At 38.0% G+C, this 24166-nt stretch overlaps 1 protein-coding gene across 2 annotated transcripts in view; it reads left to right on the plus strand.

The window, feature by feature from the left end:
* Nucleotides 1-24166, plus strand: part of ephb2b (eph receptor B2b) — a 147786-nt gene that overhangs the window by 104840 nt on the left and 18780 nt on the right. Inside the window, exons 6-11 of one of the 2 annotated variants that reach the window (XM_034314296.2) lie at nt 8766-8890; nt 11840-12002; nt 14993-15101; nt 15804-15868; nt 19652-19765; nt 19868-20115. In XM_034314296.2, the coding sequence (XP_034170187.1) occupies nt 8766-8890; nt 11840-12002; nt 14993-15101; nt 15804-15868; nt 19652-19765; nt 19868-20115 (824 nt within the window). Of the gene's footprint in view, nt 1-8765; nt 8891-11839; nt 12003-14992; nt 15102-15803; nt 15869-19642; nt 19766-19867; nt 20116-24166 lie in introns of both variants that reach the window. The other variant, XM_026932640.3, reaches the window with a different exon arrangement.

Consider the following 24166-nt stretch of genomic DNA (forward strand, 5'->3'; position numbering starts at 1 on the left):
GTTTTCACTACTGCATTTGTTAAACTGGCTCCTTATACAACATGATCTTTGCAGGCAGACAGCCAAGACAAGGTTAGAAAGTAATGTAAATAATCCATATTGTTTGGGTAAAATTCGTTTATGTTATCTTAAAATAGAGATATCAAAGCATGTTATTAGAAGAAAAACTCAATTTTGGTCAAAACCCGATTTCTCATTTTTGCCCATTTTCCAGAATTCAGCCACAATGACATTCGATGGATTTTTGCAGATCGCCACACGTTTGTCTGCAGCATATTCATAGAGTAATTGCCAAACAAAATGTCATTTCTTTTCCTCAAGTGGTCAAAGTGCACATAGTTCCTGCTAGGGTTGTTTTTTTTTTGTAACCTAATGCTGTAGTTCAGGGCAGCAGTTGCCATAACCATATGCCCAGTGTTGGCCATCATGGCAGTTATGATCTCATGCCAGCTTTAACTCCTGCCAGCCATTAGCTTTTCGTTTGAAAGTCTGGCATGTGCATATAGACTCATATGTCCCATGTGTTATTCGTCTGCCACGCTGCTTCATATAGCGCTCATTTATCCATTCGTTCACCATTTTCTGTGCCTACTGTTTGTTTAGACATTTCATTATCCTAAGGTGAGTGTTAGCGCATGAGCCAGCTGTGGGTTAATACCTGAAGGAAAACGAATTAGTTTTTTTTATCAGGTGGAGGAGACATTGTGTGAACGAATTACGCTATTCAGAGGTGGGCCCGCTAATCTGGCTCAGCCGCTGTCGGGCACCGGCGGAAGATTTATGACTTAATTATCTCCAAAATTGCTTTGGCAAGCTGCTGCTAGGCCACAAGGACCGGTGGAAGAGCCCAGAAAGAGAGGTGGCACACTGCTTAGTGGCTCTCACCTACAGACGTGATGGGTTCACGCACTTCTGTCTTTCACAGCCATGACCTCAAGGTCGAAACAGGCTCTAATTTAGCTCCTTGCGTCATTATTTTTCATCTAATCAATAACTGTTCATCAAGCCAACAATGTTATTTGTTATCTCTTTTGATTTAATTGAAATGCATTGTTTGAAATGCTCAGTATGTTTGAGCCATCTCAATTTTTGGAAATATATACAATATTTAATAAAATAAACACAAAAAAATGTGGCAGGTGTGTGTGTGTGTGTGTGTGTGTGTGTGTGTGTGTGTGTGCAAAGAAATAAAATGACCTTAGTAATATTTATAGAAAAAAAACAAACAAACAGATATTCATCTCGTTAGTGTCAGGTGACAGTGACAAACACAATCTCTTTAAAATACAGCATAATGTTTCAGCCAGGATAAAGTTTCATGCTGAAAAAATATTATTTTAGTATTGTTTAGTTAAACTTTTACATGGTCAATTAGATATGGACAGAGCATAAGGGCTAAGCAGGAGAGGCGCTGGCAGTGGAGGTGCTCGTGTGGGACGGGGACAGAAGGTGGCAGCGAGGCCACATATGGAAGGTGTCAGCCGGGGTCAGGAGGGTGGCCCGGGTGGAGCAGAAGACACCTGGAGCACCAGCAGCAGTCATTGGTCTGCTTTAGCCAGTGGACTTTACTCACATACTAGGTGTCACTGAGGCAAAGTAGGAGCTGCGTGATTAGCATATTAGATAAGTATGCAGAGTAAACGACAGAGTCATTGACTATGTACTCAACAGCACGTAAAATATGCATTTAATTATGCAGCTCTTTACGGGAGACTGAATATAAATCTGTGTGCTTGGTTTAGTCATAATTGTGGAAATCAAGCAATCTTGCAAATCGGTTGACATTTTCACATAATTTACATAAAAGTGTCAACATTTGCACACACAAACTGGGGCTGATTTAAGATGCTGTATTTATTATGCTATAATTTCATCAAGACGTATAGCCTGGTGCAACAGTTATACGTTTTCACTGTGTATTAGCTGGATCTACTGAGGAAATTAATTATACAGTTTTGGACAACTTACACATATTGTAACATCCATGTCTACATCTCCCATGATCCTCAGCCTACGACCTCATCACATGGCGTCCAGTCAAGCTCCTATCCCCTGCTCACAGCCAACTGATTATTAATGACACTCATCTGTTTGTCATCACACTGCTCACTACTCATCTGTCATGATTTCAAGCCTGTGTTTATTAGTGTATTGAGCGTAGCCTGCTTTATGTTTACTGCTTTAGTCTTGTCTAGTTTATGTCTTTTTGCTGATTTCCTGACCTTTAACCTCCATCACGTTTCTGAGTGTTGCTTAGCCCTTTGTTTACCTGCTATTCTGGTTTGAATAAAACATAATGGTAACATTATATAATATTCTAAAATTATGTCATAATGTCACCATAACGGTAGCATTATATAATATTAGAATATTATATAATGATACCACTACGTTTTATTCAAAAATTATATAATGTTACCGTTATATAATGGTAACATTATATAATATTCTGGTATTTGAGGTGAAAATCTTGCACCTGCAGTGGTTTTTGAATGTAAAAAATAATACAATTTATATACAAAAAATCCAAGATTTTCAAAAGGAATTATAACTGTATCCTACAACAAAACAAAACATTTCATAACAATATAAATCCAAATAAATCAAATCAACAGAAAATTATTTTTAAACGAACTTTTAGCTTTTTTGTGTACAGACCTGATTTGAAGAAGTCTTCTGTTCAAAGGATTCAAAAGAGGTTGGAGGTAGTTTTAAAGGCGCATGGCAGACATACAAGGGGAAAGAAAAATCCAAACATTTGAACATTTTTCACCAGTAATATCTTAACAATAACTGAAGAAATGTCTGTCAAACCTCAAAGATATAAAGATATTTAATGTTTTGTTGCTTTAAATTAAATTTCTGTGCTCGACTATGTACAATGTTGAATTACATTTTCAAGCAACACCCAGTCTGTGCAAAATATTATAGAGAACTTTTTGTTCTATTTCTAATTGGTAATTTTGGCCATGATCTCATGGCTCAGCTAAAGCAAATATACATTTTCAAGAGCTACTTTAATAATAATAATAATTAATAATCTGGGCTCTTTTTGTCCTCTCATGTATTTTACTTTATGGCGTCTGTCCTGTGCTTCATTGTTTTTCCATCTCCTGTTTGAGAGATATGTTACTCTCCTCTGGTGTGGAGTATTTATCATTCTCATTATTATATTAGGAATTTCCATATCGTGTATTTCTGAGACAGCATGGTGTAGGAGTGACGAACGTTCTTCAGGCATGTTTACTGTATCATCAGCAAAAGAGTTCAAGCATACCAGAGACTGACAGGATTAACCACATGCGCAGACAGACAGAAGTGAAAGTCCTATTTATGTTTGCTGCACATTTACATTCAACTGGAACACACATCAAAGCTGTGTGCAGAATAATAATAATGTTTATCTTCTCCAAACACCTTCTCTACATGCATGGCACATGCATCATGCCAGCTAGCTTCGGAAACGTGCATCAGGTTCTTAATATTTTGTGCTTTTGCCAGTTTTATTCTTTTCTGTCTGTATGTATTTCAGACCCTCTTTAAGCGTAGACTTTCTATAAAATATCTGTGCATGTGCCAGTGTTAGAATATTGAACCAAGTAGAAAGGGTTCAGCTTTAAAGCATGTGATAACCGAGTTGTTGTAGTTCCTCCATCTTAGTGCCTGACGCAAATTAAATCCATATGGCCTATTTTCTTTTATCTTTTAGAGATTAATGCGCTCTCTCTCTCTCTCTCTCTCTCTCTCTCTCTCTCTCTCAAGATCCTTCTGCAGCCCAGTCTTACTCTGCGCGTCTTACCTTGTTTGGCTTGTGTAGATTACGAGCACAATTCGAGAGCTGTGCTGGAGAGCTTTGATTATCTGACAGGAGCACTTGTGACCTACATAAGGTGCACTCCTAAGACACTTCCTCTTCCACAATTCACAGCTAACATCCCCCTTTGCCCTCATATCCTGGTGATACTATGTGTGTGGTGGTCTGGGAAAACCTACTGGATGTCAGTGTGGTTGAAATCTCCCTTTTCACGCTATAATGTTACTTGTGACTGAGATATGTGCATAAGGGCAACATTTCAGTTCATGTATCTGTAGTTTTCACAACAACGTATAGTAGAAAATGTCCAATTTTGGCAATGTGAAGGGATTTCCTGGGCCGTCAAGCATGTGGTCCAAACTGTTGTATCTCTCGGTGGAGGAAGCAAAGATTAAATGATTATTAAAGGTAACAATGAATTCATGAAAAAAAGAACAAACAAATGAACAATGTTCAGCTTAAATTCACCTCCAAATGTATTCAGCTAGCGGCAAATACAGATTTCCTTCCTGCCAGACGTCACAGAGTAGCAGAGCCATGCAGAGGGCATTAAATAAGATGCAAACTCCCTATAAGTGTCTGCAAGCTTCTTAAGCCTCTGAAGTGCCAATTTTTGAATTAGCTTATAGGGAGTATACGAGTCCATTAATACTTCAGTCTTTTCCAATGCAGATGGTTAAAAGCTTGATTAACTGAAATCGCGCTGCACTGTTTTATAGCACTGGAAACTCCGCGGAGACATAAAACCCACAATCCATTGCAGATGGGAAACAGGGATGCCTGCCAGACAGACTTTTTCTTTTTTTTTTTTTTTTTTTTTTTTAAATCTTCCATGTTGAGAGCGCATGCAAATGCAGCAGCACTCCTGCCCAGCTCAGACTCTGTTTGGATGGGAATCTCTGAAATGCAGGAGTGGCCACACAGTGAAGGAATGACATCTGCCTTGGCACACTGGGAAATTTGCCTTAGGGAAGACTTTACTGTGGAAGGAAAGAGGAGAATTTATGAATGCTGACCTGATGGAGCTACTTACAGCTACAGTCTCTCTAAAATCTCCCTATCGCTGTTCATACCACAACCTGCTTTCAAATGAGATCCACATGCCTGTACAAACTTTTATATTTTTAGACTTCCAATGCTGCTTTCTTCACCGTTTCTCTCTTCCTTATCTCTCCATAGCACTTCATAAACTCTTAGCATTAGCAAAAAGTGAGTCTGTTAGATTTGTTGACTTTTAAAGTGCCCTCGCCATGGGGCAAATGGAAAGGAATTTCCTTGAAGTAGCAATGCCTTTAACAGGCAATGAAAGCACATACAATAGCAGCTGTGTTTTAATAGTGGAGTCGTTTACTTCCTGTGCCTCCTTTTCCAACCTGCTATAAAGTACCCATGTGGACTAAGACCAGTATAAATGTCTGACAAGGTTTTGGTTTTTTTTGTTGTTTTTTTTTTTCAGGGAAAGGTAGAAGTCCCTTAAATGAGCACATTGAGCAACTGGCCAGAGCAGAATAATAGTAGAGAAGGGAATTTATTTACTCAATTTAGATAGATCCATGTCCTGGAAATGGCTTCTGTATGATTACAAGGGCATGCTTCATTAAACAAAATAGGCTTATATAGGTGGAAGTAGCAATATAAAATGTATATTATTTATTGATTATGGACTTTGCCCCTTGGATGCTTTTGGTGAAAAGCTTTAATATTAATCCACTGCTCTTTTATACCACACAGACCTATACAGAACCAAGGTGCACTAGGCTGTAAATTATAGGACCATGTCCATATTTTCTGCATTACACTGGTCAATTTTTTTTTATCCTTTATTGGCTTTATGTCACACATTTTCTTACTTTAATGGAATCCTTTCAGAAGCCAACATGTTCATGTCTCACAAGCCAAATTGGCATCTCTAGCTTTCGCTAGAGTCTGGAACTGTTCATCATTAAACCTGGTCAGATACTGTATACATTCAAAATAAAGAGGCCATTTTACTGACATAGCAGATTACCAACTAGAACTTTTCCTGCAGCCTGTCTGTAAAAACACAAGATTATATTGTTTGCTCAAGACTATCTCTAGAACAACTTTTAAAAGCAGGTTTTTGTGAACGTATCTTCAATCCAGTGACTATACCTTGCTCCGAAATGCTAATTTTGTCACAATCTTAAAAAAGTGGAAGTGCAGAAGTATGTATACACAGAGAGCCAATCAGATTGCAGATTGCTTTTAAGATCCTGAAGTCTTAGACTGAAGATACCATAATTCACATAATTGAATTCATGTGAAAAGTATGGAGGTTAAGCTTCATGAAGGTTAAGGGTGAAGTTATTGTTCACACCTTTTCTTACGACTTCATCTGTATGAAATCTGTGTGTACTGTGGGATGATCATTCCAGTGGTTTTGAACACTCTTACTCAGAATTAAAAAAAGCAAAACCCCAGGCTCAGAAATAAATCATGCTCTGTATCATGGAGAGCAGTTGTGTACAGGTTATAATAATCATCTTTATTTCTTGCTACTGGTTTGTGCATTAGGTGTCAATGCCTTCATTTGACACTTTCGTCAAAACAGTGGTGCTTTGCTTTTGCCTGAACTCTGATGCCCTCTGACTTGGAATCTGGCTTCTTGAAATGACAAACCCTTGTAGTTGGTGTGTCATTTCACTGTCAGGAGGAAATCTTTCAGTCACAGGAAAACCGCAGCTATCCTTCTCCCTTGTTCTTTCATACTGGCATGTGTCCATCAGTGTGAGCACATGTCCTGGCTTTGTTTGCATTACTGTGGATTAGATTACTAGCGACAGCAGTCCAGAGGCCAGGCCCAATGCGACTGCAGTGCAAAAAGAGCATGTGTCAGCCTTTAAAAATATAGATTCATATGTAATTGGACACCCGTGGTAGCTCATTGTTGTGCAGCTTGACTTCTTGGCCCTATTAAACTCAGTTTTATGAAAGCAAACAAATTTGTTGATGCAGTTTAGACAGAGGAAATAGCTGCAGTCACCTGGTATTTAGATCTGCTCGGTAGGTTGATGTATTTGTGTATGGATCTGGAAAATGGAGTTTAAGGAAGCCATTTATTATATGTCCAGTAGAAATTGTTGATTTGGGTCATCTAAATGGCAATTTTTTCCCTTCGGCTGCTCCCGTTAGGGGTCGCCACAGTGGTTCATTGATCCGCATATTTGATTTGGCACAGTTTTTACACCGGATGCCCTTACTGACACAACCCTCCCCATTTTTATCCAGGCTTGGGACCGACACTGGGACTGCGCTGTCTTGTGCAACCCCAGTGGCTGGAGTTGGCTCCCTGGCCGGGAATCAAATCCGTGCCGTAGTGGTGAGAGCACCGAAGCCTAACCGCTAGTCCTCGAGGGACCATCTAAATGGCAAATGAGTTTGGCAAATAGGATAACAAGCTGAAATAGACCTTTAGTTGTGTAGAATTGTGAATACACAATTGTGTATGGTACCGTTTTCCAGGGTACACCAGAAAGGCTTGTAGAGATGCCTGAAAATCTTAATGTTTGACTTCTAAAGTTTTGAAGATTTTAAATATGCTTAATTTTGAACATGCTTATTTTCCTATTATAACTGGAGTAAATAACATTTATTTAGAAAATAAATGCATTTCAAAGTGTCCTAATTTCACAACAGTTAAATTTTTCTTGTGCATATTGAGCCAGCTTTATTTGGCTGTGATGGTATCTTCTTTAATCTGATCTTAGCACTATAGAGAAATCATATCGCTGGTAGTAACAGGCAGGTGACCTTCTATGAATATCAGATAATTACCTGCTCACTAATATTACACCATTATGCATCAGCTACCAGTTAAAAAGGAATTGGCTATAAAATAAAAGCGAAGGTCAGAAATACAAAGAGCTATTTCAGCTCTGTAGCAAAAGCAGAAACCAACATTTGACATATATAATTTGTTTCAAATAAGCCACTAAAGTATTATAACACTGCGTAAAAATATTGGAGATTACAAACTGACAGCTAGTGCACATTGGCGTAACAAATTCACATATATTAAGATTAAATGCTATTCTCTGTTATTAAAAAAAATGCTATCCCCGTTATAAAAAAAAATCAAACAAAAGAGCTACAAACTCTGTACAAACCCTGACTGAAGATGGAAACTAATATGTATCTAAAGCCATTTAGCACTTTAGCACATCAGATGTAGTGCAGTGATAGCGGTGACAGGCTTTTCTAGTCTGAGGATTTTCCATGGAAGCACACGTGCCAGAGGAGATGCCTTTCTCTTTATGGCCCTAGTGATGGCCATGTGTGCAGTCCGGGGGCCTGGGCCATAAATCCAGAGTCCTCCAAAGCCCACACAGCTCCTACTGTGTCGTGCTGTTGCCCAGCCATTTCTGTCTGACCTGCTGTGCCGGGTTTAATGGCTGTGAGGAACAGCCCAATCATTTACCTCGGCGCAAGGCCCTTTCTTTTGGTGTCTAAGCAGCCACCGTCTTCCGCTGTACAACATACTTGTTGCTTGTTAGAAAATGGGTTTGGTTTGCAAAATGAGTCCAGCTTCCCCTGGAGGACGATGCGGTGAGGGAAGCCGTTTCTGGCATGACTACTTGCTCACACCAGAGCACAGGGAAGAGTAGACCTGTGGACGATGTGAGAGACACAGAGACAAAAACATGACTGGAAATTCCCCTGCTCTGTTTATGTAGTTCGGTGCTGTGCTGTATCCTAAGAGTGTACAAGCTTAGTCATGAAGTCCTTTTCATCATCCTCCAGGACTGGATCTGGATGGACTTTGTCACGCTATTTCCATTGTGTACGTGCAGTTATGACTAGCTTTTTAAACTGTTTGTGTAGCATAACTATAATTTGATTGTGAACATTCATCATGTGCGTGCTGGTTTTAATCTCTGTTTCCGTGTCTCTCTTTCTCTCTGTCTCTCTTACTCGTTTTTTTTTTTTTCAGCTCCCTCCACAGTTTCTATAATGCACCAGGTTAGCCGTACCGTGGACAGCATTACTCTGTCCTGGTCGCAACCGGATCAACCCAACGGAGTCATTCTGGACTACGAGCTGCAGTACTATGAGAAGGTACTGGACCTGAATAAAGTCAAACTATTTACACTGAAAATTTGATTATCCCTCACAAAAATATGCAGTTTGTGGCATTTCTGCCTAAAGTTGCAAATTAGTGGGTCAATGCTAATGGATTAATTTAGCACCCACAATGTCATTAATTAAACCTGAAAGTCACTTCTGGAACTGTGATTGCATGTGTAAATTAATACAACAGAAGGGCAGGTATTAAATTTGTGGAAGCATCTTTCTTTTATTTGAAAACAAAATAAAACTATTACTCTATTAAACTTTCTCAAACTGATGTCTCAGTATTTCAAAACAATTAGTATGAAATTATGACTTAATATTAAATTAATATTAATATTAAAAAAATTAATATTAATTATATTATATTATTATAAAATAATTATATAATATTAATATTAAAAAAAGTTTCCTAAAGTATCTGAAAAGCTCAAAAGAAGCTGTTCTTTATATATACATATATATAAAATAACATGAAGGGCCAAACAGGAAATAAGTATTTGAAATCTGAATATATATTTATAAATCAAGATACAATGTAAATATACAAATTGTACACATATACAATGTAAATCCTGGATATATAGTTATAAACCCTGATTATATATTCATACCTTTTATCAGGCATATTGATAGAAAAGCTCTTAATTTTTCCATTGTTGACTAAACCAATAAACATGCTTGGTATAATCAGTTTTTGTTTTTGTCTCAAGAAAATCATTATTCATCAACAGATTGTTGACACTTTCCCCCTCAGTCATGCTGAATTCTGCAGAAAAGCCATATAGCATTAACACTGTTAACGGACTGTGAGGACCCTTTGGCACTACGGCCAGCCTTTTGTAAAGTAAAGGAACATACTTCCTTTGGTTTAGATAAGTGTTGTAAAATAATTGTGTAATAATACAATATTTGCAGTGATAAATGTATACAGGATGTATAGGCCTACCATTTTCATAAAATAAATTCAGTAACATCTGTCTACTGGCATGCTTGTTCATAAAGATATATTTATATTGAGATGTAGACAATGTATATTCAGACTTGCATTTATATATTCATGATTTACATTTATATATTCAAATATATAACTATATATTCACGATCTACATGTATATATTCAGAGTTATAACTATATATTCAGATTTACATTTATATATTCAGAGTTATAACTATTTATTCAGATTTTCATTTATATATTCAGGATTTATAAATAAATCAGGTTTCATATAATTATTTCCTGTTCCCTTCATAAGATATATATATTATAATGTACATATATTACATATACCTTATTAACAAATCACACACTCATGTCTGCACATTTATTTTGCAATCGTTTTATACTTACGGCAAGTTTTGCCAGTTTTAGTTTTCTAGTAATTAAGAACCATTAGGACCTGCAAAACCCAGATTTAAATATTTGTCTCTGTCAGGTTTCAGATGACTTAATTCACACAGTCATTCTTTGTAAATTACCCACACCACACCCAGTAACTGCCTGTGCAATTTATCACATTCCACACACAATTTAGCCAACTTTATTTAGCATCTGAGTAAATCAGAGCCTGAGTTTCATCCCCAGAAACAGCCACACAGCTAATGCCTCCTTTTTCTACACACAATATTAACATTAACAGCATATGCATGCATTATATCTCCTGTGCTTATTCATATATGTATAAGCATGGTGAAATTATAGCAAAATCACTGAGGCAGAGTGCTACGCTGCTTTGCATGAGCAGTCTGTCTTTTGAGGGCAGGATTTTCAAGCAGTTGTATATTTGAGGCTGCTGGCACATTGTTATTTAACTACTGATCCATTCAAGCTGATTGTTATCACAGTTATTCACTAGGACAGGAAATCACTGAGGAGGCACTAGTTAAAGCTGCTGAGGTTACGTGCAGGGATTTGTGGTTAAAACAATGGAGTGTTGACCGAATAAAAACAGTATTTTCTGAAACAAATTCCTCTGTGTAAACTCGCAGAAAACACACAGGATTTCATAAATAGGCTGTCGTTATGCATTACTCTGATAAACACACAGCTACAGAAATTCAGGCAGGATTTTAGTCCACAGAGTAAAATCCAACCTTGAATTAAATGTTTTATACAGCAGATCAGCACATTTTACAAATATGATAAACTAGATTTTTCCAAGATCACTCCTTCAGACGGAATTTTGGCTAACAATAATGCTACGGCTTGTGGAAAATGTTAGCCTTGACTAGTTACATGCCTCTATGTAATTTAATGATGTGCATTTAATAATTATATTTAATGATTCAACGAGACATATAAATTAATTGAGAGCACCACAGATGAGTTATTAGGTTTTAAGCACACATGTACATCATGTACCACACACACACACACATACAGACTGATTCAAATGGCTTGGCAGACTCCAGTGTCTCTTTTTTCCTTCTCTCTCTCTCTGTCTCACACACACACACACACACACACACACAGACAGGGAGTCTCCTGAGCTCTGCCTTCTCTTTCCAGCTCTGTCCTCGGCATAATTCCTATCTCCGTCTTTGCTGTCAAAACAGCCTTTGTCAGACTGCTGCAAAGCTCCCATCAGAGAAGCGAGAGATAGAGTTGACAGGAGCAGCCAAGTTTATCAACGAGAACACAGGCACACTGCAGCCTAGCATCTCACATACATATAGGCACACACAGTCTCTCTCATAGACACACAGATAAAAATGCCATCAGTTATCAATTTATCACTTAGCCAGTCCCGCTAGGCAGCAATATGTAGCTGTGACAGTTCCCCGGCTCCACTATGATGCCTGATATTACATTTAAAAGAAACACCATGGCCACTGGGGGTTTTTGCATTATATTTATATTCACCAGTGGGAACGTTTTTCACGCTTGGTTCCTCATCTTTTCTTTCCACCTTTTTTCATCCGTCCCTTAACTTGCAGGATCAGACTGAGCATAACTCATCCATTGTGAGGAGTCAGACCAACACGGCCATCATCCGTGGCCTCAAGCCTGGGGGAATTTACGTGTTCCAAGTGCGAGCGCGTACCGTGGCCGGATTCGGACGCTACAGTGGCAAGATGTACTTCCAGACCATGACAGAGGGTAAGCAGCATGCTACAGCTCACAGAGTGATATGTGGTGGATCATGAATTTGCTAGATTATGAAGTTTCCAGGTTATTTTAGGCACCCAATCATCCTTTATTAACTAATCTGACTAGCATACAAACATAACCTGACTACTTTATAAACATTCAATATACTAACATGCCACCTAACTTACTGATTTGTTGCTGTAGTCATTTGTTTAAACACTTGAAGGAAAATTCCATCAGAAATGCATATGCTTATATGTTTATATTGAAATATTTGCTATGTAAGAAGTTAGTGGCTGTGTGTTGATTAGAGCTGACAGTCATTTTGGTGTCGCCAGCAGTATTAGCATGAAATTTGAAGCTTTGCAAGCTGATCTGTTTGAGCAGAGTGTACAGATGAGGAGGTGAGAGAGCTGGATAAGCTAACAGACTAAAGCCCCGCTGCATCACTCGCTTTAGGTAGAGATAAATCATGGGCTAAATCCCACTGCACCACTATCAGCAGCTCAGCAGGCATTATGGGTAATGTAGGAAACCATTAACCAAAGTGAAAACAGACCATGTCCATGAAACTTAAAAAAAAGTCAACCCAGAATTTCAGTACAAAATAAATCATGGACGCCACTGAAGATCACATGTTGGTTATTATTAAGCATGATTGACAGCACTATTTTTCACGAGTGTGAAATACATTACTTTGATCAAATAGTTTCAAGAATAATTTTATTTCTACATTATTTGTAATTGTAACTTGTCAAAATATTTACCAGTTCATATTTGAAGAAATTGAGCAGAGCTGTGTAGCTCTGGTCCAGCTGAAGGCAGGCTTAAGGCTAATATCCAGGATGAAAAAATGTCAACAGAAGCCTGACATGCAGAAACTAGTGAGATCCATCACACAGCAATGTTGCAAATCATAGTTTTTCCAAGGTAACTTTAAAATGTTATAATTTTATAGGTGTAGAAACCCTCTTTTAAAAATTACAAACTGCATCTTTAACAGAATACACACATTCAGTTCGATTTCTTCAATTTAAAGCAAGTGAGAGGAGATTGCAGCCTGTATCAGACATTTTAATGTCTTTAATCATAACAATATATGTCATCCCTGTCTCAGGCCAAGAAGCTCATTGCTGCATTAATGTGGTTTTATTATTTTCATGACACAATTAACCCCATTCATATATCAGCGCACATTTCTGACAGAACTAAATCCTATAGTTTGGTGTACATTAGGGATGTAATCGAATATGAGTATATTATTTGGAATGACCAGGTAATGTGTTCTAAATGGATACAAATAAAAAATGTTTTTTTTTTTTACTTTGTTTATTTCAGGGGTTTCTTTTTCTTTTTTTTTTTTTTAAAGCTTGCCAGAAAGGTTCACATGGCATTTGGTTAGAGACTTTACTTACTTGCAAGCAGTCAGATGTGAACCTCATGGGACAAATAGACTTGCGTGATGTATTCACAGTGTTCATTTATTCATCCTTAGTAACTGCCTGGTCAGGATAGCAGTGGATTAAATCAGCCTACTATTTTTTAATATATGCTTTGGGAAATAGAACCAATAAATTAGTTATCAGGTACAAACAAAAATAATAACTGTGGATTAACAAACAGGCCCACACACATCTATGAAACTCCAGTGATGTAGCTGAGGTTGAGGAGCTATCCGAATCAGAATTCACAGACAATGTCGACAGTGTTGGCATTTCTACCTATGTTTTTTTTTTTTTTTTCTCTCTTCAGTGTTTCTGGGGGCATATTGGCAGAGTTCATTTTTAATTCAAAAAAGTCCATGCCTACTTCCAGTTTAAATCCAAATACAGCTACAGCTAAGGATATTTGGAGCACTAAACAGTTACAGCTATAGATAGTGGCATTGCGTTACACCCTTAGTGTATGTATTAGATTCCATATGTGGTACACATCATCCGCCTGCTAGCATTAGCATTTTGAACACACAGTATGTGGTTCAGTTCATCAAACTGGCAATGTTGAGTTTTGTTTACTCATAACAAGCCCATGAGAATCGGAAGCTGTCTCCCCAGTCAGATTCAGCTGTGCCAAGCATCTAACGCCAGCCGCCCGCGCGTTGGCTGCCTCCCTGCCTCTGTAGGGTTTCAAGAGGGAATCAGCGGGTGGTTTAGCAAGGCTGTTGTGTCTGTGTGGTGCTTGGATAGGCTTTAATTAGGGTAGCCAGAGAAAGAGAGAGGGAGAGAGAGAAAGGGAAAGTTCCACACCCTCGCTGTGTCCCCAGCCGTCTGTCCCACACTGAGCACACACAGCTCAACTCAATCTCTCTATCGCTCAACCATATGCTAGGTGAGCTCTGCCCTCCAGGCATCCTGCACCATGCGTGTACACCCCAGAAGCAGTTCAGGGTTTTGAGGGCAAGACTGGAAACGCTGCCGCTCTCACCTGTGTGGATCTACAGCGTCTTTGTGGATTCTTTATTGCTGCAGGGTTGATCAGATTTAGGTGTTTGTGTGGAGGTGTTAAAACAAATCCTTGCTCAAGGGCCTCGCTTCTGTGCACAACAGTGGCACCTTTCTGCCTTGTGTGTGGTGTAAAGCTTCTCTAAAAAAAGGTTTGTTAGCGTTAGAAGTTTCTGTTTTGTTTTGGTTTGTTTTCACATTTGCCAATGAAAATTGTTGCCAAGTCCTCCTAGTGCCACTGATGCATGATGGCAATAATTAATTTAGCTAATTTTTCAAACCCCCTATAATTACGATGTCTTATTTCAGTTATGATCATGGAAATTACTTGAGTTGATGCCGTCCCCAAGCCCCGGATGTCGTCAATTTTGCTTCTGAGTACTAGCTTTTTTGAGGTTCGATATTAGGCACCAGCTCAGGCTCCTTGTGTGGTGGAAGAGTGATATCTGGCACTCTGGTCTCTACACAGTCCCTGTGGAGTTTATACCACTGCAGCGTGCATCAGTTTTGGTTTGTAGGTGTAATGTGGGTGTTTTGTGTGTGTGTGTGTGTCTGCAGAGGAATACAACACCAGCATACAGGAGAAACTGCCTCTCATCATTGGTTCAGCAGCTGCCGGGCTAGTCTTCCTCATCGCTCTGGTGGTCATCATCATTGTGTGTAACCGGTACGTTAATGGTGCTCACCTTTAACTCTGTCCCTTAACATATGTATCTCTCCTGTTAATTAAACCAGCTCCCAAGCCCAAGCACAGACCCAGAGGGTAGTTTTTATATATCTTCTTTAATGGACTTAAACAAAGTACCACAGTTTGTAAAGAGAGTCGATATAACACCACAGAAGCTGTCCAGTTCACTGTGTAGCTTTTCTTTGTTTTACTCCCTACATATCACCTCAGGAATTATTCCTATTCTTTATTTTAAATAAGCCAAAATGAATATATGAAATGAATAACACATACAGTGAGTTATATTTTGAGCATAAATACATACTAATACAATAAGAAAACATAAAAAGTTGTCTTAAGTACAATTTTTTCCTGCTTAGCACTGGTTTTTCAATTATTGGCACCCTAGTATTTGGAGAAACCTTATTTGCATTTGTTCTCAACAATTTTAGGGATACAAATAATTTCATTTTTAACTACTTTTACATTTGAATAATATTTATTACAGGACAGATGAAAGGTGGAATCGATCAAGGTATAATAATTTTTGCCCATTCTCTTGAAGGGTGCCAATAATTCTGGAGCTCACTGTAGTTGTTTGCTATACTGTGTGTGTGTGTGTGTGTGTGAGAGAGAGAGAGAGAGAGAGAGAGAGAGAGAGAGAGACCACCACTCTGCATTTCTGTGTGTTTGTCCCAGCAGACGTGGCTTCGAGAGAGCAGACTCAGAATACACAGACAAGCTGCAGCACTACACCAGCGGCCACAGTGAGTGTTTTTACCCTAATCCTCTAAACACACTCTGTCTCACACACTTCCTGGACACAAAACAGCCACCAGCAAATTTATTCCATACCTGAATATACTTTGTTTAAAGACATTCACAACTTTATTTGGATTTGCATCCATTCCCTAACTACCATCTCATTCAGGACCTCATATGTACACATTGCTATAATTAATGCTGTCTTAAAGCTGTGTGTCTCTAATTTTTCCATAGTGGTCTTCACCTTATCACAGTGACAGAGAGAAAAAAAAACATTTCATCCACCCCAATCCTTACCTGTGAAATATTTATTCTGTAATTTAATTATATGGATATAATGTTTTATGCACCATCTTTATATATATTTGGATATGGATATAACATCTGAGCACAATATTTATATATTTTATAAACTAATACACTTTTAAATATTTATATCTGTATTTTTTCATACAATTTAATGATAAGCTCTTTCAGCTGAGACAAGCTCATACACAGCCAACTGAGGTAATAAAGACAAAAAGGTAATAAGGAAATGAGGGTATGAGGTCAGCCCTTTCTCTACTTGCATTGCTTTCTATTTATGGTAATAAACATTTTATTATAGCTTATTAGAAAATAAGACACATTAAATTAAGATAGATAATCTCTCTCTCTCTCTCTCTCACTCACTCCCTCTCTCTTTATCAGACTGCTTATCACATTGATTTTTCGCTTTGCCCTTTCTTATGAATTGAGAAAGCATTTGCTCAATGTAATCAATAGCCAGGGATTGCCGTAAACAACACATTTATGGAGGGCGTTTCTGGCTGAGCGTATACTGGTGAACTCTGGAAAGTCAAGGCCAACATTCATCCATTAGCATGGATCGACAGAAGGTGCCCTCCATCTTCCTCCCTCCCTCTTTTTCACTCGGAGTATCTGTTCAGCTATTTACGGTACCACTCAGACTGATGGGTGAGGTTACACAATTCCCATTCCTAGTGTGACCCTTTATAATCGTCTTCAGCAGATAGCTGCTCAGTTCTCAGACCCTCACCGCTGCCAGGTTTTAGAGATGTTCTAAAAATGAACATGGTTGTGTGATTACACTGGGATGACACATTCTGACCTTATGTACGTTCAGATCTATTTTTTTGCTATTTTATTCACTTCTCGTCTGCCTCCTGTTTCTGGCAAACACATAGAGAGCTGCACAGAGACAAACGTCTGTCCACATCCATCATTTAATAATGTCCTGTAAATTATTATTTGCCTTTTTATAAGTGTACTAGTAAATCAATATGTATATGACAGAGTACACAGAGGTGCCAACGTGTATGGTTTAGTGGTAGTTTTGTGATTTTTGATCCCTTGCTTTGGGGATATGGAAAAAAAACCTGAAAACTTGCTTTTCTGCTTTTACAGCTAAAGCACCAGTCAAAATGTGAATAACATTTTCCCAGCAGAAAAGCCAATTCACTGAAAGAGAAGACACAGAACATGAAAGACATATTTGCTTCTGGGAGCAGTTATTTCACTTCGCACTGACTTGACCTGTGAATTGTGAGCCAATAGAAAACAAGTGGGTGGGATTGTGCAGTCTTTGGTTGGTAAAAAAAATAGAGTTGTTTATTGTTAAGTATCTATTTCACCTTTTGCCTCTGTTGGCTTTTTCTGTCACTTAGCACACATCTGAAAAAAAAAACCTTGTTTACTGATAAATGCTTGGGTTTTTGTGTAAATTCTGTTTTTGTTCGAGCTGCCTGCTGGATTTTCTTGTTAGAAATGTTGGCATCTCTACAGTACAAAATATACACGTCTATATTTCTATATTTGTCCTAAGAAAGTTATCAGTCGTATCAGCGTCCCTGCCTGCCCTCAAAACTACAAACAATCAAATGAACTACAATTCCCAAGATCCTCAACCATCCAGTCACAAGACCCACAGCACACCTATTTCTGTTCCAAATCACCAGATATCTGAGCACACACACCTGTTAGCAATTTCCCACACTCCATGAACCTGGACTTAAAAATACTCTTTGAAAAGTCCCACTGAGCTTTTCTAACAGCTCACTTGTCTCTCTAGTTTTCGCCTTAGTTTGCTCAAGCTACGTGTTCTACATGTTCAGTCTTAATTCTTGCCTATTTGCCAAACCTGAACTTTGTATACTGTGTATGATTACTGCCCGATCCTTCTGGTTTGTCTGCATCACATCTAATAAAACACAAACCTGTCATCTGCACTTCATGACACGTGTTTATCGTTAAACCTTGGCGCATTTTTATAAAGACTTTTTTGTACATTTTTTAACAGAATAAATTACACACAGTGGAAATGAGACACTGCATCTGTCATTTTCGACTGGTGAATTGAGAATATTATGTCAGGTTAGTAAGGAATAATACACAACAGGGCATGCCGTTATAGGAAAATAATCAAGGATGAGGTGGTGTGATGCATCAGGACATGAAAAGGAGGGCCGTACCAGCCCAAAGTCGATTATCTTCCAATAACAGCAACAGTGTTTTATTCCACTTATATCACAGCAATTTGCCCTCACTAACAAATATTTATTTATTAAATAAAATGACACACTGTACTTTTTAGCCATTTATAGTTACACTTAATGTTGCGGAACATCCCCAAATTTAGTTACTGTTATGATTCCTTAGTGTAGGTTGTTACTATGGTAAGCAATATAAATCTGTGATTTGCCTTGCAGTCAGCACTACTGTCAGAGCAGCTGTTATAGAAAACTAACCAACACCTTCTGACCAATCAGAATTGAGAATTCAGAGCTGTGGTATAAAACGTTATAATGTTTATAAGAACATTTTACACACCATTGTTATAATGCACGATAACACAGGCTCTTGTGTTGTATCTGTACCAGATTATAATGCAGGACCGGTAATAATAAAGTGATATAAACATATGTTATAAAGCATTATGTATGCTGACATTATAAAGTAATATGCTCATGCTTTACAACTTTAACCACTAATACTTCAGTAATTATGAGTGTTTACGCAGGCTTATTTCAGGCATTACACGATATTATGGATGCTACATAAAACATTCTGTACTACATATTACATGTGTACTACCTGCACTATGAATACATTATTATTTATATGAAGTGTTTTTACATTTGCTTTTGTGATGAATAAAATCTACCTTTTTTACTGTTTAAAGAGAAGTAGAAAGTCATCAGAAAGAGTAAAGTAGGCGTAATTTAAACCCTGCTTTAACACTGCACAGTAAAATATAACATCTATGCATGGAACTGGAGACTAGTTTAGATTTATTTCTTTGTTCAGTCTTTTTTTCTTACCATTACCACAGTGATAATGTACATTTTATTACCATTCCTGTGGGTACTACAATAAATCCTATCCCTATTTAAATTTGTCATTGTGGCACTGTTTTTCATTTTGTCCCCATACCCGAGGAAAATGGCTGTATTACCTTTTGCTCTCTGGTCTGCCCGTTCCACTGGCTCCGGAGCTTTTCTCAAGTGTATGAGCACACAATGGTCATTAAATCGGGGTGCTTGAAGGCTCTGAAGACTTTCTTTGCCTTCAAAGGCTTTTTGAAATGTCAAATGAGAAATGACCTATAAGGCCTCAACCATGACGTCTTACATCTTAGCTCCTGAAAGCCTGTCACACTCCAACGGCTCCAGTCATACCAACATCATATGCAGCGTTTCCACAGTTACTGTTTCACAATGAAGCTAAAGTGAGCCTACTGAGCTGTATATATCATAACCAGTCGTTTTTCTTCCAAGTGTCACCAGGAATGAAGATCTACATTGACCCATTTACCTATGAAGATCCCAACGAAGCAGTAAGAGAGTTTGCCAAAGAGATCGACATCTCATGTGTGAAGATCGAGCAGGTCATCGGAGCAGGTACTATAATGATAGAGAAGTTCTTCTATTACAGTAATTCATTTAGTTTTAATCATGAGATTCCTTACTATTAGACCAACCTCTGATCGTGTCCCTCTTTAGGTGAGTTTGGGGAGGTGTGCAGTGGCAACCTGAAGCTCCCAGGAAAGAGAGAGATGTTTGTCGCCATTAAGACACTGAAGTCGGGATACACCGAGAAACAGAGGCGGGACTTTCTGAGTGAGGCCAGCATCATGGGACAATTTGACCACCCTAATGTCATACATCTGGAAGGTGTGGTGACCAAAAGCAGCCCTGTGATGATCATCACGGAGTTTATGGAGAACGGCTCACTGGACTCTTTCCTTAGGGTGAGTAAATGACATTCACAATGTTAAGTCTCATATACACAGAAAATGCATTCTTATTTGGGTCCTTGTATACAATGTCTTTTGGACATCAAGACATTAAAAAAATCTTAAAGTCTTTATATATCATATATTATAAATATGTACTGTATATTCTTTTCTTCAAAGAACATTGACATGTTTTGTGTTTACTCCTTACATAATAGATAACAGATTACTTCTATTAACTGCAAACAACATGTCCTTTAAAACATCAAAATCTTTTTTTAAAACTCGCCCAATATGTGGTTTTGGTTTAGTTTCATCATGAGATGATAGAAAAGAGCACTTAATGGAGTGTCTTTAAAAAAAAGTGTCTTTTTGTTTATGAACAAAAAGTGCATTAACATTATTTCCCACTTCTCATAAGCCCTATTCGGACCAGATAAGTCCTACATGGGGAAATGGAGTGATATAATCGTTATCAGAGTATCGCTGGGTTTTCTGAGCTGACCGAACCTCTCATGTCAGTAATTATTACATAGTGCACGTGCACATATTACTGCATGCTGTATTTTATATTCTATAAAATGACCGGTAGAAATAACCCAAGATTCCAGTGGGAAATAATGTTAATGCACTTTTTGTTCATAAACAAAAAGACACTTTTTTTAAAAAAAACACTCCTTTAAGCATCTCATAGTTTTTCGAATAAAAGCTGAAAAAAAATTTCTTAGGGACAAACCAAAAAACTACAAGACACTTTTTTTAAAAAAACACTCCTTTAAGCACCTCATAGTTTTTCGAATAAAAGCTGAAAAAAAATTCTTAGGGACAAACCAAATATCACTACAAAGTCAAATTATAAAGTAATTCTTTTGTCATGGAAACATTTGGCACATAGCTGCACACACACACACACACACACACACACACAGACTTGTTTACTGTATGCTTATAGGGATTTACAATGTATTTTAAATCAAAGAGACTATCATCTGTCAAGCTGTTAAAAAAACAGAAGGACAAATCCAGCAGAGATGTTGTATTAAAATCCTTTAAATCCTTGCGAATATACTAAAGCACAAGCACACATGAGTGTGGCTAGAAACAGACATGCAACTGAATGAAAATCCCTCATTAGTGTGTGCGTGTGTGTGTGTGTGTGTGTGTGCGCGCGCGCATGTGTGTGTGTGCACATCAATATGTACATATATAAAATGTCTCTTCTTTATTTACCACAGTGTACATTAGGTAATCCCCCGCAGGAGGCTCTCTTTAATACGTTATTGGCCCTTTTCAACAGGCCTCCCCACTGTGCGCATGTAGCTCTCCATATTGATTTGAGCGTTCTAATAAGCCCACAGCCGTCCTGTCTTTATATCCAAGGGTTGCCACTAACATTTGCTTTGAGATTGTGTTTGCTTTATGTAAAGGTACTCCAGCGTTCTTCAAACGTCTCACTTTTAGCCATGGTGTCACACTGCTTGTAATACACTCATCATGTTTTGTGCTTCATGTACGGTATACACAGTGTAAGAACTAAAGCATGACATGGTATGACATGACATAAGAAAAATGATCAGTAATAGAGTGGTATGATTTGGCTCAACACAAAGCAGAGTTACTGTTACTGAATGAAAGTTTATTATTATCAAAGAACAGTATGTACAGAAGTGTTTTATTCTTCTTATACCAAAATGATTCAGTGATTACAGTTTAAAGAACGTCACGCCATACGTTTCACAGTTACAGTTAATGTTGTGGAACATCCAAGAGACAAGTAAGTTCCTGTTATCACTTATTTTATAGCAGTTATAAACAGTCATTCCCTCATCAGCCTCAGAAATTGCAGCTTGTCATGTTACTGAGAAACTGAAGAAGTAAGTGATTTGAATTACAGCCTACAGTATTTTCAGAGCTGCTCTTATAGAAATGAATCACCTTCTGACCAATCATATTTGAAAAATCAGCAGCTCTGTGGTATATATATCCTTAATATACATCGATTCCACAGAGGAAAATATTTGAATCATAAATCATTCGCATTAAAAGAGGAAGTCAAAGTATATGGGTTCAAAGTTAAATTCTCTTTCTGCGCAAACTCATCCTGAAGTTTAGCTGACAGCAGTCATCGTTCAAATCCCAGAGAAATGAAGCAGGGTTGGAAATGAGAGGAGGCTGCTTTCAGGAAGCAAGTGACCAGCTCTGGCAGCCATCATTTTTATTTGAGTCACTGGGGAAAGGCTGAATGTTGAGAAACCTTCATCAATGCTAATTCAATGCTTTTGAAGTTAGTGGAAAACTGATTTATGTAAATTGGGGGACATGGTGGATTTATTTCTCTCATTAGTATAGCTTTACCTCTGAGCTTCCATGAGTAGAAACTTATTTTAGGCCTGACACACAGCTTTAAGGGGTGTCAGGAAGTAAAATGATCAGAAATTAGACACCACAGAGAGTATGAGGAATAAATGAGGCAAGATAAACTAGGGAACAGTCCAACATTTGCAAAGCATTTGTTTGAATCAGCTTGATTCTGTTTATAGGCAGTGTGGGTTCAGTGGATAAGGTGGAGCTATTCAGAAGGTTCTAAGTTCATGTCCTTGAGCAAGGCCTTTAACCCTCAACTGCTCGATTGCATTCTGTCTCAACTGGAGGTTGCTATGGTTAAAAACATCAACCTAATGAATAAATGTAAAAGTGCAGGCTCATGCCTTGCTAATCACTAGTCTTCTGAGTTCATGCTGAAACATGAAACATGCACAGCTGTCAGAGCCAGAAATCATAAAGATACAAATATTTGGAGCCATAAACCTCTTACAGATACAGATAGTGGCATTGCATTACACCCCTACCTTGTAATGAATGTAAAACTAGGGTGAGAAGGCCTTTCTCCTGAGCAGTGTAGCTTGTATAATTTAGGCTGCAGGGCTTTGTTGAGTTTACTTTGGAATCGTTCTGTAAGCTTTTGTTACTACATGTGTAAAAGCACTTGTGATATCTCGTCTGTGAAAGAAAGACATCATACTGTCTGAGGGAAGACATGCAGCTGGAAAGAGAAGTTGTGTAGGTTCCAACCGCCTACTTTTTCATTTCCCAGACAAGATACATTCTTTACTCATACAAGTCAACTTGTTTATTATTTACAGAAAATGTGACAGCAATGCATAGCATATAGAACTATTGTCATGTTTTAGTCTTTCACACCAGCTACAATCACAAGCATCGTAATAATCTGGTAGTCTACACTGTGGGGTTGTCGACTAGTTGGGTGTTTGGAAAAAACAGCGAGACAGTAAAGCAAGCAGGCTAAATACTTTGTTAGTCTGAAAATATTTCTGATAAGAGGAAGCCAATTCTACAGTCAACTGCACATTGTTAAGCGTCCACTGGGAATTTTTTTTTTTTTCTTTAGGTTTAATGAAACATTTTCACTCTATCACTTCATACAAAGTGGGACTGTTTTTGTAATCCCACTCCTTCCCACTCCTGAAAGAATTCCTTATACATTTCGTTTTGTTGTTGTTTAGAGATATATAACATTTTAATAAGCTGAGATCCTTGTACTTTGGCATAGTGAATTCCATCGTGACCAACACTGTGAGAAAGAGCACATTTGGAGCTGCAGTTTGCACAACACTATCCAGTCTCATTTATAAATCCTAAAATAGTGATGTCCTGAAACAGCTTTAACTGTGAAAAGACTAGTCAACTATTTTTGAATTACTGGTCAAACTAGTAAAAATAAATTGTCATACAACCCCTAGCTTAACATACACCTCGATTGGACTCGAGTAAATCGATTCAAGATTTCTGAACCCTACTGTTTAGTGTCAGCATATATTTATTCTGAGAGAAAACATCCTTTTACTTTCAAGAACCTAGTAATGTAAGTGATGTGTGTGTGCTTTGTTCGTGCAATTACACTGATACCTTTCAGAACAAGTATTGTGACACGATGCATTTGCTGAAAGCATTATAGTACATGTGAGGCAGGTGTATACTGAAACAGAAACACTCAAACTGCCACATCACATCAAGAAGAGTGGCAAAGGCTTTCAGTCTTTATATA

The sequence above is a fragment of the Pangasianodon hypophthalmus genome, chromosome 20 (genome assembly GCF_027358585.1).
Source record: "Pangasianodon hypophthalmus isolate fPanHyp1 chromosome 20, fPanHyp1.pri, whole genome shotgun sequence".
NCBI classification, from domain to species: domain Eukaryota; kingdom Metazoa; phylum Chordata; class Actinopteri; order Siluriformes; family Pangasiidae; genus Pangasianodon; species Pangasianodon hypophthalmus.